The 19,491-nt window shown below is 41.7% G+C and overlaps 2 protein-coding genes across 33 annotated transcripts in view; one reads left to right on the top strand and one right to left on the bottom strand.

Annotated features, from left to right (window-relative positions):
* The window catches only part of CACNA1C (calcium voltage-gated channel subunit alpha1 C), a 484,401-nt gene that overhangs the window by 455,203 nt on the left and 9,707 nt on the right, over positions 1–19,491 (bottom strand). The window lies entirely within an intron of this gene.
* Positions 15,844–19,491, top strand: part of DCP1B (decapping mRNA 1B) — a 46,570-nt gene continuing 42,922 nt past the window's right edge. Inside the window, exons 1-2 of one of the 2 annotated variants that reach the window (XM_074584627.1) lie at positions 15,844–16,037; positions 16,977–17,017. In XM_074584627.1, coding sequence (XP_074440728.1) covers positions 15,873–16,037; positions 16,977–17,017 — 206 coding nt within the window. In that variant the 5' untranslated portion in view covers positions 15,844–15,872. Of the gene's footprint in view, positions 16,038–16,221; positions 16,329–16,976; positions 17,018–19,491 lie in introns of those variants that run through there. The other variant, XM_074584637.1, reaches the window with a different exon arrangement.

The following is a 19,491-nucleotide window of genomic DNA, read 5'->3' as shown; positions in this document are numbered from 1 at the left end:
AAAATTAGTCATCTCTAAGACAAAGTTAAGAAGTGCTTTTTCCTGCAATATTCAAAAATTCATACACCAGGAATTCCCAGAGAAAATGGGTAATAAATGCTTCAGAGCTAGGACTTGTAATCTGACAAGAAAAATTGCTCAGATTTCAAGGCCTTCTGTCATGTACATGACTTGAATCTTGTCAAATTAAGGTTCCATAAAAGAATTGTGGCTTCCATACGCTCAGTATGGAAAAAGAACAAGCTATAGGGCCAGAAACATCCCAGACCACAAGAGTCACTGACCTCAAAAGCTAGACTAGAACACCACACCTGGATCTCTAGCATCCTCTGCTCAGAGAGAACAGCTTCCACATGTTCTGCAGGTGTAGTCTCTTTTTTCTTTCCAGGACTGACATAACAGTAAGATCACCTACACTTGTTATGAGTTACTCCTGTTTTTCAAATGGCAAAATAAGGGCTATGAACAGAAATGTTTCAGCTGTTTTAATAAACTGTGCAGCAATACCATGTATATTTAAATTGGGGGTGGGTGAAACTGTGTTTCAGGAGGCGCATAACACGAAAATTATATCCAAAAGGCTGTGAAAGAAACAATAATTAAGCCTGACTGAGTAACCTTGTAATTCTGTTTCCATGGAGTTATGTCTTTCTTACAATATTTAAGTTATGTTCAAGTACTACTTTCTGACAGGACCACTGGAATACCTTACTTCTGTGATACTGATATATCTTCTTTACCTTTGGAACCAAAGGACTGAGTAAAGAGTCATATTTACAGTAAAATCTCTGCCCCTAGGAAGAAGGCACATCTCTATACTGAAGCAAACTAGTGTTACTTTAGCTCCAGGCAGGAGTCACCGTCTTTGCTGATGGACAACTGGGCAAGAGTATAGAAGCATAGAAGCATAGAATGGTTAGAGCTGGAAGGGACCTTAAAGATCACCTAGTTCCACCCTCCTGCCATGGGCAAGGACACCTCCCATCAGACCAAGTTGCTCAAAGCCCCATCCAACCTGGCCTTCAACACCTCCAGGGATGGGGCATCCACAGCTTCTCTGGGAAACCCGTGCCAGTGTCTCACCACACTCGAAGAATTTCTTCCTAATATCTAATCTAAATCTAGCCTTTTCCAGTTTAAAACCATTACCCCTCATCCTATTGCTACACTCCCTGGTAAAGAGTCACTCCCCATCTCTCTTGTAGGCCCCCATTAAGTACTGGAAGGCCGCTATAAGGTCTCCCTGGAGCCTTCTCTTTTCCAGGCCAAACAACCCCAACTCTCCCAGCCTGTCTTCACAAGAGAGGTGCTCCAGCCCTCTCGTCATCTTTGTGACCCTCCTCTGGATTGCTCCAACAGGTCCATGTCCTTCTTATGTTGGGGGACTCAGAGCAGTCTGAACACAGTTATTTTTAAACTATGTCATGGCCATTTGGAGATAGCCATCTTATGATTTCTTACTCCAGACCAAAATGTAATCCTTCTTCATAAGCAAGAACTTGTTGATGGTCCAATGAAAGTGACTAATGAAAATGAATTTTCCTTCAAATATAGTGGGACAAAGACTGTTCTTGCATTTACATCTCTAGCAGAATGTCTTGACAGCCAAATTAATTAAAAGTTGAAAAAAAATTGGTAATTTGCTGTTTGGGAGACAAAACTCAACTTTTACAATCATCCTGCAGCTGCAGATTATCTGCTCTTCTTCTGGGACACTAAATACCTCTATAAACCTGGGCCTTCAATGATCAAATTATTCAGTCTTATTTTGCACTAATCTGCTGTTTTCCTTGTCCTTTGGCAGAACAAGGACATTTCCAACTTTTTGACAGTACCTTCATGAATGTCCTAGTCTCAAAAAGGGGAAAAACCTCAACTATATGAAAAGCAGTCCAATCATGAATCTGTGTATATAGATGATGTACAGTAAGAATACAGATAATGCTGTTCTGCTTTTATAAATTGTTGCACTTTCATGTTTTTAACATAACAAGGAATATATTTCAATTACAAGGTTAAATATCTTGAGATTTAATATTCAGTGCAAGAAAGTGTTACAAGATATGGCTGTGTTGTGTACACTGTGAAATTAGTAAATTTTGTTCATGAAGCTTTATATCCTTTCAAACATGCAATAGCTTGCACTATATCATGTCCTAATTTCATCTCTAAGTTTATAACATGTATGTGTATAGTTGACTTATTTTCCCACAAGACAATTTTCTAGTGTTCTGGACAGTCATAAACTTCAGGTTTCAAATCATAAAAACATTTCCCCCCTTATTTGCTTCCCTTTATTTCATTTAGGATGAGAAAGCAAAGCAAACCGATCATTTTCATAATGCATTCCTTTTTCCTCATACAACACATGAAATAATATCTTAAAAATCAAACATTTGCATAAGAACTTGCACATGACCAGAAAACCCTTTTCTAATTCAGTTTGACAAAGGTTACTAACTGCTCTGAACAGATGCATATAACAGGACATTCAAATACATGTACAACATTTCTTGGAATACTATGTGGAAAAAAAATTCTTAGTATTTGGTTTCTTGGACCTCTCCCCTCTAACACATATATCCTAACAGCATGCTGTGCCTGATCCAAAAAAGTCATCTTGATGGCTCCTTTTAGTCCACTTCCCTGGAATAATGCCCTCTGATACATGACTCAAAAGTACACGCTGGCCTTCCTGTACTGGGCAACTCAACAGTTGACTATGTACAGTAAAGTCAGTTCACTTCCACAGAACAAACAGAGATACCTGATCTTATTAGCCTTTTTACTCTCCTGAGAATCTTTATGTAATGTTGCATTAGTAGCCTTTACTAAATTAGAAAACCAAAAGGGAAGATAAATCAATATGAATGTACGTTTGCTGATATTGATTTTTCCCCTCATAGTCAGCATGGGAATATTGTGGCTCCTATTAATATAAGGAGTGGGAGAGCTTTAAACGGTTCTGTCTGGATAATTACCCAGTAGTTTTGGAAACTTATTCAAACTTTTTTAGTCTGTAATTTTGAACCAGACATTTCATGAAATTAAATCCTTCCCATGAATAATCATGTTAAGATGTTGATGAAAATTTATTGATGTAGATTATCAATGAGATGACCAGGAGAGGCATTCAACCTGTTACTCATGAAAAAGGATGAAGGGGTGGGCAATGTGAAGGTCAAGGGCAGCCTAGGCTGCAGCAAATGTGATATTCTGCTGTTCAACATCCTGAAAGAAGTGAGCAAGGTAAATACTGGAATCAGAACTCTGGAATTCAGGATATATTTCAGCTTGTTTAGGAATGTTCTGAGTAGGATCCCACAGAAGACTGCCCTGCAGAGCAAAGTGGCCCAGGACAGGTGATTGGTCCCCATGGACCCCCTTTTCAGTGCACAGGGTCAGGCCATTCAGGTAGGCAGTAGTGAAGCAAGCATGGCAGAAAGCTAGCATGGATGAACAGGGAATTCCTATATAAGCTCAAATGCAAAAAAGGCAGTATGAAGACAGTGGAAGCAGGAACAGGCTACCCAGGAGGAATACAAAGACATGGCTCAAGAATGCAGGGGTGCAGTCAGGAAAGTTAAATCTCAGAGGGAGCTGGAAATAGTGAGAGATATGAAAGGCAAGAAGGGCTTCTGTAAGCACATTGGTAGCAAAGGGAAGGCTGAGAAGAATGCTGACCCACAGCTCAGTCTGGCTGGAAACTAGTCACAAAGGACACAGATAAGGCTCAGGTACTCAATGCCAGTTTTGCCTTACATTTTTGGGGGGATTTTTTCTTCCTGGTAAGGTTTGTCTTTAGGCCTTCCAGGTTTCTGAGCCCAGTGGCAGCCTGTGGAAGTGGAGCACTTAAGACAGTTGGACATACACAGATCCTTGGAATGACACGAGCTGTATCTGAAGGTGTGGAGAGAGGTGGCCAATGTCACTGCAAGGTCACACTCTCATTTTTGAAGGGTCGTGACTATCAGGGGAGCTTTCCGATGACTGGAAAGACAAAAATCACATCCATCTCCAAAAAGGAGGATGCAGGGAACTGCAGGGCAGACAACCTAACTTCAGTTCCTGGGAAGATTATGGAGTAAGTCATCCCAGAAGCCATATTCAAGCACATGAAGGACAAAAACGAACAGCCACACTGGATTAACCAAAGGCAAATCAAGCCAGAGCAACCTGACTACCTTTTATGGTGAGATGTGGACAAGGGGAGAGTAATGTGTGTCACTTACCTTGACTTTAGCAAGGCCTTTGACAGCCTCCCATAATATTTTGTAGCCAAACTGTAGAGATGTGGACTGGATAAATAAGAAGGACGAAAGTTTCCCCAGACTGGCATGTTCAGTGTTGTGATCAGCAACGTAAAGTCCTGCTGGTGGCCAACTACTAGTGGCATATGTCAGGTATTGAAATTGGGGCCAATACTGTGTAACACCTTTATTAACAAATTACAATTACCAGAGGGAGAGCATTCTCAGCTAGTTTGTGGATTATACCAAACTGGGGGAGAAGTCAATATGCTGGAAGGCAGAGCTGCTATCCAGAGGGACTTCAGCAGGCTGGAGAAACAAACTGACAGGAGCCACATGAAGATCAACAATGGCAAGTGCAAAATCCCACACCTGGGATGGAAAAATCCTATGCACCAGTAGAGGCTGGGAAGCAGCTTTGCAGAAAAGGACCACGTGTCCTGGTAGACAATAAGCTGAACATGAGCAAGTAGCATGCCCTGGCTGTGAAGGTGGCCAACCACATCCTGGACCTAATTAGCAAGAATGTTGTCAGGAGGTCACAGGGAAGTCATTCTGTGAGACCACAACTGAAGTACCCAGTCGAGTTTTGGGCTATCCAGTAGAAGACATTGGATAAAGTCCAGAGCCTCAAAGAAGATGAAGCGGCTGAAGCACATGACATATGAGGACAGGCTGAGAGAACTGGGCTCGTTAGGCACGAAAAAGAGATGACTAAGGCAGACCTCATTGCTGCCTTGAGGTTTTGAAGGAGAGGACATAGAAAAGTTGGTGCCAGCCTCTTGTCAGAAGTACATAGTGAAAGGAAGAGAGGCAGCAGAGAAGTCACAAAGGAGGAAATTCCAATTAGACATGTGGAAAATAATTTACATTATGAGGGTTGTAAAACACTTGAACAGGTTGCCCAGAAACACTGTGGAATCTCCAATCCTATTGATACTACTTTTGCTTTAAGTCAAAGATCTGTTCAGAGTCACTTTTCTGGAAAAGGCACATTTGGGATTTTTTTTTTTTCTGTTACTGTAGCAGTTTAAGTACAGTATTCTCATTCACAGAACAAAGACCATATTCCTTAGTACCATAGGACAACCTAAGAATCAATAAAACTACAAACTTAACATGGTTATAATTCTCTCCTAGCATATCAAGATGGATTTGCCATATGAAAGGAAAAACCCATAAATCAAGCCATCTTATTCACTCACACTGAATGCAAATGGAGTCATCATTGATGGGATTAATGCAGATAATCAAATGCTAGAGAAAAATCAAACTTCAGAAAAGCTTTACATTATTTCATTGCTTGACATTTTTAGTGACAAGTGAGCCCCTCTCCCCTTTTAGGCCTGCTTTTCTGTATACAAAAACACATACATATACTACCAAAAGCTCAGACAGAACAGCTTGTTTTTTATATTTTTTGCAAACAGCAATATCAAAGATAGAATGTTAAAAATAGTACCCTACGCCTTTTCCTCCCTCTGTATCCTAAACCACATTTCAAACAGCAGTATCTATTGACATACAGTTACTTTTAGGATAAAATCTAACTGCTATTTATCAGTTGGAACTAATGATACTAAGACATTTGAAAATGTTAGACTGTATCATCTTTCTTGGAACCGTACAGGAGACTTTTACATTTTGTGGCAACTGTTGCCAAGTAGTAAGGAAAATAGATGCTTTCTAGCAGGCTTTATCTTTTCATAAATGCTTCCTCCATCGTTACCACATTTGTCTTGATGGTCAACCAACTTCTCCTGCAACTCCTAAGTCTATGTCCCTTTCTTCCTTAAGCAGGCATAGAAAATGCCACTTGTTCTGTATCCCTCGGAAACCACTTAGAGACAGAGACAGAAAATTTACGTGATGCTGTATCTGGTTCCTAATTGCTCAGTGTTGCATGAGGAGAGAGTCTCCATACGTTCTGTTCCGTAACAGCAAACACTTCCAACTAGGTCATGTCACAAGCAGCAATTAAAGTGACCTAAAAAATGGTTGTGGCACAAGGGCAGTTTCCAGTAATGACGGCACACTGTTTACCCATCCTTGTGCTCAGCATTTCCTTCCATTAAAACCTCAAAACACTCCTCTTACTCTCCTTCCAGTTACAAAATCTGCCTGCATTTTTCTGCTCCAAGATCTACACAACTCTGTCCTTTCCATTTCCTTTTATTCCTAGCAGGTGTTGCATTCTGGCTGCAAGCCTCCTTCAGTTTTGCCCCTGTGCTAATCCTGCCTTCCACTCCTCCATGGCAAGCCTTGTCCCACCTCAGCTCTGCCTCCTGTACTCCATCCTACTCTTCCTGGTTCTTCTGTCCCCTCATCTCATCACCTGTGACTCCACATGCATTCTACTTCCCAGCCTGTATGCTCATGCATTATATCAACAATAACACAATACTATCACTAGTTCTATTCCAATCCTTATTTCTCCTTAATAATCCAATCTATCAAGTTTGCCTGATGCATTTTCTCCCCCCCCCCTTTTTTCTTTTCGATTCAGAGATAAAACCAAACATGCTGGCTCTTGCATCAAAAAGGGGAAAAAATCAAATTGATTAGAATAAGGACTAAAGGAGTTAAGATGTTAAAGTCCTGTTTAACAGAATGCATCCTCAGCAAGTTCGCAAATGACACAAACTAGGAGGAATGGCTGATACACCAGAGTCATGCTGCCATGCAGAGCAACCTTGACAGGCTGAAGAAATGGGTCAACAGGAACCTCATGAAGTTCAACAAGGGAAATACAAAGTCCTGCACCTGGGGAGGAACAACCCCATTCACCAGTATATGCTGGGGAACACCCAGCTGGACAGCAGCTTGGCAGAAAAGGACCTGGGGTCCTGGTGGACATCAAGTTGAACATGAGTCAACGATGCGCCCTGGCTGCAGAGAAGGCAAATAGTATCCTGGGCTGCATTAGGCAAAGTGTTGTCAGCAGGTCAAGGTAGGTGATCCTTCTCCTCTGCTCAGCACTGGTAAGGCCACATCTGGAGTGCTGTTCTAGACTCCTCAGTACAAGAGAGCCATGGACATACTAGAGAGAGTCCAGCAAAGGGCCACAAATATGATTAAGGGTCTGAAGCATCTCTCTGATGAGGAAGGGCTGAGAGAGCTGGGACTGTTCAACCTAGAGATGAGAAGGCTCATGAGAATCTTATCAATATATATAAATACCTGAAGGGACCACGCAAAGAAGACAGAGCCATCTCTTTTCAGTGATGTCCAGTGACAGGACAAGAGGCAAACACAGGAGGTTACTACTGAACAACGGGAAACACTTTTTTTTTTTTTTTACTGTGAGGGTGGCTGGCACAGGCCACCCAAGGAGGTTGTGGTACCTCCCTTGTTGGGGTATTGGAGGTCCTGGGCACCCTGCTTTAGGTGGCCCTGCTTGAGGGGGTTGGACATCATGACCTCCAACCTCAACCATTCAGGGATTCTGAGAGCACCATGAAACACATTGTATTATGTGATCTGTTAGTAACTGAGCTCCCTCAGAAGCCATGCAAAACTGTTTCAGAAAGATCTTCCATAAAGTTAAATAGTAAGTTAGGACTAAATAACAGAAGCACCCAAGAAAAATGTCCTGAACCTGTCTTAGTTTTATGTGGTCTTGTTAGGTTTACTACTGCTTAAATAACACAGCAACTTCATTGTAGATCACAAAGCAAGTTCAGATGAAGATCATATTTATAAGATTAATTTAGGATGATAATAAAATTAACATATTTGGGCAAAACAGCGGGAAAAATAAGAGGAAGAAAGAAACCTTGGCCTGTTACTGCTTATGGAAGTTTCTTTGAAAAATCCATGTAGTTCATGTTTCTGTCATGCAAGGCAATATGCCTGTAAGTTTAACCTCACAGAAGACATAGCACAGCATCACCAGAAAATGACAAAATCAGATTGTAGGAGAGGGACTGCCAAACACCTTCATAGCTCTCAGAATTCACTGGGGGAAACAAATTCACACAAGTGTAATAAACCCAGACTCAGACCTCCCAGACACCACTGGAGGTTTGTGGTGCTAATACCTTTAGTTTCCACTTCAAAATCTCATTCAAAGTGCTTAAATCTTCTATTGGTTGCCTGCTGGAAGGTGCCTTTGCCCAAATCCATCTCTCCTAAAAAACAAGGATAGACTGCATTCATTGTTTCCAAGGGCAACACTTCAATGTTATCAAATTTTATCTTCTGGTGCAGTTACACAAATCTGAGCTCCTTTTTCTACACAGGCTTTTCTTCCCATACCCACAAACCCTACAGCAACACAAATAATAATAAAAATGAAGACACAAAATCAAAATGGAGCCATTTTAAATTTCAGGAAGAAAGTAAGTAATTGCATTTAAAGCATAGAGGTAATTGAGGATCCTTATTGCAACATGCTGCATAACAAAAGAAAAAAGTAAATTTTCAGCCTGAAAGGAAGTCTACTTTAAAAAAAATAATCTCATTGATATCGTTATACCAAAATAGAAAGATCAGGCTATTATGAGTTAGGTGATCTCACACTGAAAGACATGTACAGTAGGTTTTAAGCTTAACTTTAACTACAGAAGATACATTTGTGAGAACCTTCACAAGCTCTTACCACCTGCAGGAGCAGATATGAAATAGCCATTAGCATCACAAGAATTTCCCCAGCAATTTTCATGGGCAGCTATCAAAAATACAAAATGATTGGGGGGTATTTGAGGCTGAAACCCCACTTGGGTTTCTTGCTTGGTTATTTTGACTTTAAGGATCCTTCCTTCCATCATTTGTAGGTCTCTAGAATTCAGTAATGTTACAACACTAACTTCATTCACTCATGCTATGTAGAAAGCTATGAAGTCTTTTATCAGTCTTTAACAAACACCAACATTCTTCATTTAAAAACAAACAAATAACAAAACTCAAGAAGATACTTCTGTCAGCTGAGAAGGCAATAATGAAAATTTTCTTCATAGAGTAACACTGTAACAGCTACAGGTATAATAGTTATTCAGGGTTTGTCCTTACTTCATCAATAAACAAAAAAAAAAATCCCAAAACCAAAAAAAACACCACCAACAACAAAAAAACCACCCCAAACTGATTTGAATGTACAGAACTCATTTCCTTAAAAAGACACTTTGGCACCACAGGCACAATGCCCTGTGCACCTCAGCCCAGCCCCCTGACCAGACCCAGCCCGCGTACTCCAGCCTTGCTACCAGCTTTTTTGCAGCAGCAACAGCAGTACATCTTGGTGATGACTCCATTTCCTTAATATGGAAATAGCTCCTATGCCAGGTGAGGTGTAAAAATGAGGTCCTGACTTAATGTAATTATCTAATGGAACTTTTCATATTAGGAATTAATTAAATGAGGCCATCTTCTCTGTAACTAGTTGGAAATAGCTCTTTTACAGCTACAGGTGTTTGATTCTGCCAAATTAAATGGTGATTACCAGAAAGATGTGGTTGGAAAGGTATTATCTTAAATAAGATATAATTACTATTATATCTTATTAACCTATGGAAATAGCAGGAATGCCCTATCCTCATCAGTAGTTTGGTGGTTTGCCTAGCCAAGCAACCATGTAAAGAATGAAGCTGATGGATCAAAACAGTTTATGGCAGTTTATCAGGATAGCAATAAGGTAATGGCTATCAACAATATTTTATTGGTTATAAGCACATACAGTTGTGGTAACAACATTACTGAAGAACTCAAATCTGGACCAAAATGGTTGCCTTCTCATAATAAGATCCAGCATCAATTTTTTTAAACTGCAATTAAAGTAGTACGGGGATGACAGTAAACGAACTTGTAAAGTTAAACCTTATGAGAAATATTCCTGAAGGAAGTCAGTGATTTTTGCTACATGTGATTTTTGCTACATTAAATAAACAAAGAAGGTGAAAAAAAGCTAACAAGTTTTGACAGTATTTTTTCTTTGTTATAGCAGGAAAATCAACAATGTACGTTTAGAACATTACCAGCATTAGGGAGAGACTGGAAGATGTAATCTAGAATATTATTAAGAGATCTGACAGAATCATGCTCACAATTGTAAAGTTATAGAAATCAGGCAAAGTTTATGGATAAAGGTAACACCTTTGTATCTAGAATAACTGGGAATAAATATCCCATGCACAAAAATCTTCCTTCAGTTTATCATTTTCTCATTTCTGCTTTACTGAAAGACAAGACACTGAAATCATATAGTCGCTTAACACATCTAAAATCTAACACTGATAAAAATCAGATTTTTTACTGATTAAATGTATACAAGAAAGATTTTTTTTTCCATATAACACTATAAGTCAATGCAATTATATTGGTAGAGCCTCTCCCTTCCTCCTACTGTAATAGTCTTTTCCTGGTGTTAAAGTATTTTTCCAGCTCAGATCATGCCCTCCAAAAAGTGATTAAAGCTAAATCAGAAAGAATTCTTCACTCCAGAAGAAGAATATCTACATAGAAAGTTAGAAAGAAAAAACTGTATTTCAATTAGTGATAGTAGGGAACTTTCCTTTAGTCCTCCTCCAGCAAGGCCACTGGCAGAAGCTGAGCCTATAAAAAAGGTAACGCTCAGTATCTTGCAAATAAATGTACAGTAAAAGAAAAAGTGTAGAGTTACTTACCACCAGAATCACTTAATAAAATGTAACTCAAAGGAAGAAACAGTCTTTTGTAAAAACCCAGGCTCTTACATGCAGAAAAATCCAACATTCAACTGATAATCATAGTAAATTATAGTTAATTATTTCATACACAGTATGTATAATATCAGAATTTCAAAAACAACAATGCCAAAGAATACTATCCCATTCTTGTGTGGACTAACATTTGCAGAAAATCTCAAAACAGTCTCATAAACTTCACCAGGGAGCAACATTACAGCCACACACGTCCATGCTAATAACTTAATGCACTGGAGTTTATTTGGGGACAGGGGGGAGAGCTGTTTTGAATTGGAATGAAAATAACCAGATTTAGTTTTAGTGCAGAGAGAGATTTTTTTAATAACTGCACCAGATGAAACTATATGGTTTGATCCCATACTCATTAAGGAACCTTTAGCAAGTAATAAATTACTAACAAAAAGACTAAAATTGCTTTAACCATTAGGACTGAAGTTAAGAAATGGTCCAACAGTACAACCAACAATTTCAACTTTTGAGCATGAGGAAAGCACTCTAAAGCTAGCTACTGAGAGCCTGTAATAAATGTGGGCTGAAAAGACCGTACATCTCAACAGTGTCTGGGAAGGCGTGCAGCTAGCTTCCAGCACAAACCACAGGGGCACTGGTCCCCAAGTGGTGAGAGGTACCATACTGCAGAGCTGTGAGCACATCCCCAGCAATATGCGAAGCATGGGTAACCAAGCCTTGTGGGATCATCCTGCCTCCACGAGAGCAACCCAGGAAGCCGGCATGCTGGAAAGCACCACACAAAGATATTCAAGTGGCCCTGGATGGTTTAAGAGTAGATTATTAATGCTGCTTCAGCACCCTTTCCGCTAGCAGGGGCACCAGTGGTGCCACCAGTCAGAGTGAGAAGAAAATTCTGGCAGCATTGGGGAAGGAATAAAAAGGAAAAGGCAACTACCGTGCAATAACAACTCCAAAAGGGCTGGAGATGAGGAAGTGTGGCAAACGAGGTGCTCAACACTACATTTTGTCAAGTGATTCCTGCTGTTTATTAAAAAAACTGCTGCTCAGAGAAAAGACTGAATGAGAACAGGTAGGAAAGCAGTCAGTCGAGGCTGTGATCTCAGCAGCAGTATGAACACTTGTTTTTCCATCAGTTCATTTCCCCAGTCTGTCTGGTTCACACTGTGGCCACAGACACACCTATGCCAGTACAGTGCCAAGGTGCCAGAATGGCAGAACTGAATGGCTGGGACCTGGGACAGGGGTTGCGTACGCCCAGCAGTGCCACCAAATATATTCACATAAAATCATATCCTCAGTGTCGATCATTTGCTGTAGGAGGCACGGCTTAGTCTTTACAAGTGCCATAGATTCTTGAATGTGAAATGAAGGCTTAATATCTGTTTGAACAATCCCTGGGAAAAGGTTTGGCCTAACCATCTTAATCTTTATGATTAATGGAGACCTTAAGAACATCATGCTGTGTGGATTTTGCCTTAAATCAGTCTGGATATTACCTACACAAAATCCCTTTCATACAGTGTCAAAAGCATAGGTGTGGTGGGTTTTTTTAACAGAATAGTATCCAGGTGGGTGGAAGACAAAAATGTGACATTCTAATTATATACTTCATGAAATTATGACATTTTGAAAGCTAGAAAATTACTTTGTTTCATAAACAAATTACAGAAAAATCATTCTAGCTCTATTTGATAGTTATTATGGACTACTGGATTACTGGCTGTAAGCAAATAACTGCAGTTTAAAGAATCAACCTTTTTAAGCTGTGACATTTTTGCTAAAACGTCACTAACTTTTTAGATGCAGTGAGAATTCACAGTGTTTTTCTTCTTAACAAGATCTTGTTTCATTGGAAAATTTTTAGTCTACTATCAAGTGATCCCATAAAGCAGGGCAGAACTAATGGCTTTATTAAGTACCTTTACTTCAGGCTAAATGGAAGGAGCAATTACATCCCACTTACATAGCAAAACAGCTGGAACCAGCAGAAGCTACCTCACAGTGCAACAGAAAATATAAAAAGGCGTGATAAGAAGCTTTACAGGTTTACTGACTCAAAACACAGGGCTAGGGAACTGTCTGTCCAGCTATGTTAGAAAGGCATCCAGTATTCCAGGAGGGAGGTAGTTCTAAAGAAGCATCCACAAACAGGGCACCGAAAACAGGCAGGCAAAATTTCTGACAGGCCTACTTCAAGATATTTAACCTCACAGTTGGGTTTTCTTGCCTGAAGCTCAAGGAAACAGGACGTTCTACAATCTTCCTATGTCAAGAGAAGGGCACAGGAGACACACTTGAGCCGGTCAGTCTGCCTCTCATATAAGAAATGTGCATGGCTTCAAGTATTGGCTACTACTTGGCCTGAGAAAAGGGGCAACAACAGAAACAAGGTAAGACGTAAAAGTTGAAAGACACCTTATTTCTGCTTGGAACATTTTTTTTCAGTTGGAACAGGGCTGCAATACATCTTCTAAATTCTGTATACTGCTTTCTCCTAGCCGTTAACAGTTATGAGTAACTATTTTCAGTTCAAATGAATAGCCTTTGAAATACAGTTTCTATAACACATTCTTCCTTACGTGACTTTGCAATAGCTCCTCCTCACCACCATCAAAAAAAAAAAAAAGAAAAAAAGCAAGGCACCTTTTTTATAAGTATTATTTTTGGAGGGAGCAAAGGCATTTGGAAATGGAAACTCCAGGATTGGGACTCCAACAGTTTGACACTTCTATGCCTTGGTGACAAGTTGGGACTTTTTGTAAGCAGAAAAATTGCCAAAGAACTGGAGATGAGATGGTAATGAGAAACTCCAGCACATGAGGAGAAATGTGTTTAGGTGTGCCTGGAAACTGGAAATTGAGGACAAACCAACAAAACCAAAAGATTGTGCATCTGTTCACTATTTGAGCAACATGACTTATCTTTCCCACTTACTACTTTTTCTTTTTTTGCCATTCTAGTCTGGTAATTTCCAGACCTAGGACAGCAGCTTCCCTTGTCTACCATGAGCCCACGTATCTTCCTTGCTGTTAAAGGATTGGTAAGTCAGATGGAGCTTTTCAATGGAACTGCTTACAGCCATTTTCCTACCATGAGTACACCAAAAACACTTTAAAACTTCTAAACTCTAAAGCTGGGTTTCATTACAGCCCCAACTGAAACAAGTGGTTTTTGAAAAAGAAGAACTAAGAGTGAAACAGATTATAACAAAAGGGTATGTATAGAGGTTTTCTCTCTCACTATATGCTTGCAGAGCAAGCTGTGGGTCCTTATTCTTAGTAACGCAATTTTTAGTGTCCTTCTGGGCTACAATGAAACTTGCATATTTTCTCCTGAGTCCCAAAGAACAGTCTCTCTTTCTGTCCTTTCTGGGAGCATGCCCATTCCTAACTCCACTCAAGAGACTCACTGTCTCTACATTTAACACTATGAATTCCCAGCTTGCAGTATCTCGGTTCTCTCCTATCCCTACTTCACACTATGAAAGCTTTTTCCTCTGGGCTTGCTCATTTGCTCTCAGAGCACATGCTGTTGCTCACTCTATCCCACAGGCTCCACCCGGCCTAGAGTGAAAAGGAGGGAAGAAAACAAAATGGCAGTTTTCATCCCCTATGTCCAGCTACTGCCCTTTTAAAAACGTTGTGTCAGGGATATTGCAAACCAACAAGATAGCATCCACTACCTTTGGCTTAGTTCTTCCAGGGTATCCCATTCTCTGAAAGGAAATATATTATCCTGCTGCTTCCATATACAAAAGGTGGTAACTCCTTCCAAAACTGCTACGTCGGCCTGAGGTGATGAAGTAAAAAAAATATGCTCTCGCAGGGGGTTCAGGCTGGATGGTTAGGCAAATCTTTTAAACTAAGTATGTATTGAATTTATCAGCATGCCACATAAAGCTCATATATTTGCTGTAAACTGTTGATATCAATAGATTAATAATAAATATGTCTGTCTGACAGGAAAATATGGTTAAGTAAATTCATGGTCTTGTCCATCTGTTCCTCTGCTGTTTGTATATCTCCATATCATAGTATGCTTTTTTATATTTCAGCTGCTTGTCACATGTATATATATATATATATATGAGAGTTGCATGATGGCTTAGTTTGCTCTCGTGTTCTTTTTCCCTTAAGTTCTATGCAGAAGTCTGTGAGTGTATGCTAGCAAATACAGACTGTGTATACTCATCGATCTGAACCAACCTCTCTTCCTGTTTGAGCGCCGTACATACATTGCATTGGTGCACATGTGTGAGCACACAGGAAGCACACACGTCCTGGCAGATACAGGTGCTTACAGATACATGTGATAAAACTTCGCACAGTGCAGTCTCACACGCATGTTTTCTCCACAGGCACACCACTGCGCCGGAATGCTCCCATGCATATGTGGCTTCGGGTCTACCTCGGCCTGTGGCTCCCTGCTCTCCTGAGGCCGTGTACGCTGTGGTGCACACCACACCTTTCCCTGCTTCGTTTAATGGGCATGTGGCGAGGGCCACAGGACTCCCTGCTCCGCACAAGCGCCCGACGAGGTTGGGTGGTTCTCTCAGGCCTGCAGCGGCAGGAAACGTGTTGTTCCTCGGGCGCGCAGCTGCCCCTCTGGAAAGGAAGCCAGCCTGCGGCCTCCCCAGTGGCAGCGAGAGACCTGAAAACGACGGGTACCAGCACCGAGGGAAAACCAGCCCGCAGAGGCGGCTGGCTGCCGGAAGAGGAGGCAGGGGGACGCCGGATGGCCCTTCCCGCCGGGGCGGGCCCCGCCAGGCTGCCCCTCAGCTTGCCCCGTCGCCAACGGCAACAATCCTGATCCGGAGGCGCTCGGCGCTCGATTGCGACGCCTGGTCTCCGACTCCCCCGCCCGCTCTCGCTCCGGATGGGCGGGAGCGGGGGGGAGCCGCCACCCTTCCTCTCGGCGCTGGATTAGTTGCGCCTACTAGGAACCAGTGTGTTTGTTGTGGGGAGGCAAAATGGCGGCGGCGGTGGCCGGGGCCGGGGCCGGGGCCGCCCTGCTGGGCAAGGGGCTGGACATCAGCCTGGCGGCGCTGCAGCAGCACGACCCCTACATCAGCAGCATCGTGGACGTGGCCAGCCAGGTGGCGCTCTACACCTTCGGGCACCGCGCCAACGAGTGGGTACGTGCGGCCGCCCCCGCCCCGCACCCGGGAGGGGAGCGGAGGGGCGGGGCGATGAGAGGCCGCGCCCACACGGCACTTCGGGGGCGTGGCTTCGGGGAGGCCCCGCCCTGCCTATGTGGGAAGGGGTGGGCGCCGCCATGGCTGAGCTGTGAGGGCGGTGGTGAGGGGCTGCCTCGGCCCAGCCGGGTGTCTTAGGGTGCTCCTGTGTCCTCACCGAGCTGGGTGAGGTCGGCTCAGGGTCTCTGGGGAGCGTGAGAAGCCCTGTGGTTTTGAAAGGCTTATGGGATGGTAAAAGTTTTATCCTGCGGGGCATGGATTGGGGCGTAAACCCTAGTGGGCCTCAGGGGCTCCTCTGCTACCAGAACATCTGTAAGGGAACCAAAACGTGTGCGTCAGAGTGTTGGAGTCATAACTGCTAGAAAGGCTATTTAAGATTTAAAGAGTTAATTCACTTGGGGAATCTTTTTGGTAATTTAACATTCTGGCTGCTTGCAGGTGTTTCTTGGTTTGCCACAATGATGGGGCTCAGGGCCTGTGTCTGAAGAACCTGTGCCATCCACCTTTTATACGGTTTCCCCCTTACCCCTCCTGAGCATCCCCCCCAAGAGCAGGTGCTGTTTGGAAAATCCTCTCCCTGACCCTGGCTTGCGCATGGCCCTCAGGTGTAGCAGTGTTCATCCAGTGTTTAGTCTCATGGTGTCGAGCCTTTAGCCTTTTCACATCTTGCCATAAAGCTTGGGTCAGCTGCAGGGTGACCTGTGCTAGCTGTACCCTCTCACCACCAGCCGAAGAAGTTGGGTTTAGTTATTTTTTTCACGGCTTAGGTGAGAGAGGTGTAACTGATGGTATTGGTAAAATAGAGATAAAGAGAGGGTTTGCTGATGGCTGGCAAAACACTACCCTGGTTTCAACTTTCTTAACTTTCTTTTTCTTCAGGAGAAGACCGATGTGGAGGGAACACTGTTTGTTTACACAAGGTGAGGATGTAATGTTTTAATATCTGCAGGTGAAACCTGTGGATGTGGAAAAGCTAGCTCAGGTGGATTGTGTCTGAATGAAGTAAAATGCTCCTCCTTGTTCAAGGGTGAAAAGAAACTCAAATTGGCAGAGGCAAATGTGGGGAAGAAAACATTAGGAAGGAGACATCACCTTATATTTGGATAAGACTCCAATTGTGATTTAATTCTCAATATGAGTAATCCATAGAAATCTGTTATGTTGTTTTAAATAGGATGTAGCGTTTGCAATTTAAAAGGTGTCTGAACAAAAAACAATTAGTGGAATAAATAATGGTATTCCTTAAAGTAAGGGAATGGTAGAATTACGAAGTATTGCATTCCCTACTTAGGGAACTTTCATAGTACTTGTGTCTGATTATTCATTTTTCATGCATATTTCATTAAACGTTTTGGATGGTTTTAATGCTTTCTTCTAGCAGCAGCTCTGGTTGTGGCTTTTCAGAGCGTTGGTTACATCATTTATTCTAGCATGTGTCTGTCTGAGATCTGTTGTGAAGCCTGCCCTCCATTTGTGTTTCTGCTTTAGTGCCCCAGCATTTCCCTGTGACTGTTGTTAAAATCAGAAAATAATACAGTAAGCAGATCTTGCTTTAGCTGCTGGGACGGGACACTCAAAGCAGAAACTTTCTCCTTCAGCATTAATTTTGATGGGGATCTAGTAGGAGACCTGAGAATGCAAGAGGATGTTTTGAGAAGGTGAGAGATGTATGTGTGAAGTGACAGGCAGGCCCAAGAGACTGTGAGCGTTGTGTGAAATGGGAATGCTGGTTTTAATCTCTTGAGCTCTTTTGTACCAGCAGTGGAAATCGTCATGAGTAATTTTTCTAAGCTGCTTTCAGGTAAATGGAGATAAGATGCTGTTATAATTACCACCACAAGAGGAAAGAACTGGCCCTTAGCTGTGCTAGCACTAGGTGGAGGTGGCTGGTTGTGTACTGCAAAACAGAAGTAGTATTTCTCTGGTATGTTGTTTGTGACTAAAACTGACATGTAACCTGGCCCTTCTAGCATCTGGGATCTTTCACTGTTCTTGTTATTGGCTGAGGAAGTTTCCATTTACAGCAGAGATTGCTATTCTAGCTGCCCTATAGGCAACAGTATGGAACGGGTTATGAGCTGTAAGTAACATCATACATTGCCCTCCGCATGAGTTTTAACTGTAATTTCCTGTGACTTTGAACAAAGTCATAAAAGTCTCGTGGAAAAAACATTGCCAACAGATCATACGTTGGAGATCGCTGGTGTTGCCTCTGTTGGTGCTCATTACTGTTGGTGACAAATGTGACCATTTTACTTGAGCTAACCTACTTAACACTTATCTCAACTTCGTGAATTCTGATGAATGGTCAAATAATCAGAATTCTGACTGGGTTAACACCAGTGGAAGTGGACTGGTTTTTTTTGTTTCTTTGTTTGTTGTGGGTTTTTTAAGTGAAGTACTGACTGTTGGAAACAAGGATTCTTGTTAAAGGTTCCACTTTTGTTTAATTTTCTGTTGACACCAGTCCACACAGGTTCCTGTGCTTTGGATTTCATAGAGAAATCCACCCACCAGCAATTACCAAAGATGGCACTTCTCCCAGATGTTTAGCCATCATCTTTTCTTTTATTGTCATACTTGGTTTGAAAGTAATATCACCTGTTAGAATTGTGATAGGTTTAACAGCTCACATTAATAAAAAATATCTAACTGACTTGAAGTGTAACCCCCATGTACAAGCATAATGATTTAGAGTTATGAATGATTTGCATTGGAAGGGACCTTCAAAGATCATCACATCCAACCCCCGGCTGCAGGCAGGTACATCTTTCACGAGATCAGATTGCTTAAAGCCCCATCCAGCCTGACCCCGAACACTTCCAATGATGGGGCATCCACAGCTGCTCTGGGCAACCTGTTCCAGTGTCTCACCACCCTCACTTTTGTTCGTATGCTTTAGATGATGTGGAAAATCCTGTCTGGAATGACTGTCACTATCTGCAATTGTTAACCTGAGTGTTAAAAAATATACTTGCTCTGGCCCATGACTGAATCGTTCTAATTGCTGTTTTCTACTCCAGCGAGGAACTGTAGAGTAGATGGTTGGATAATGTGATGATTATGGTCTGTAACATCTTGCTTGTTCAGAAGTTTTAGGCAACAGTTGAAGTGAAAACTGGACACGCAGATATGATTATGCTGTGACTAAATCATTGGACCTCAAATGGTAATATCAAAGATGTGTCATACTCTCTGGAGCTATTGTGAGACCAATGGTACTTCTCTTACATAATGTAGAGTTTTGACATAATTAAAAGGATCACACGAAACACTGCAAGAGTCAGTTGTTATTTCTGTGGCAACAAAATTAGATTTCTGTAGTATCTCTTAAAAATTAAAAAAAAAACAAAAACAATTTTTGAGAACTATAAAAAAAAAAATTTTAGTAATT

Source organism: Larus michahellis, chromosome 1 (genome assembly GCF_964199755.1).
Source record: "Larus michahellis chromosome 1, bLarMic1.1, whole genome shotgun sequence".
NCBI lineage: Eukaryota > Metazoa > Chordata > Aves > Charadriiformes > Laridae > Larus > Larus michahellis.
The sequence above is the reverse complement of the archived record's forward strand: the minus strand, read 5'-3'. Positions and strand labels throughout refer to the sequence as shown.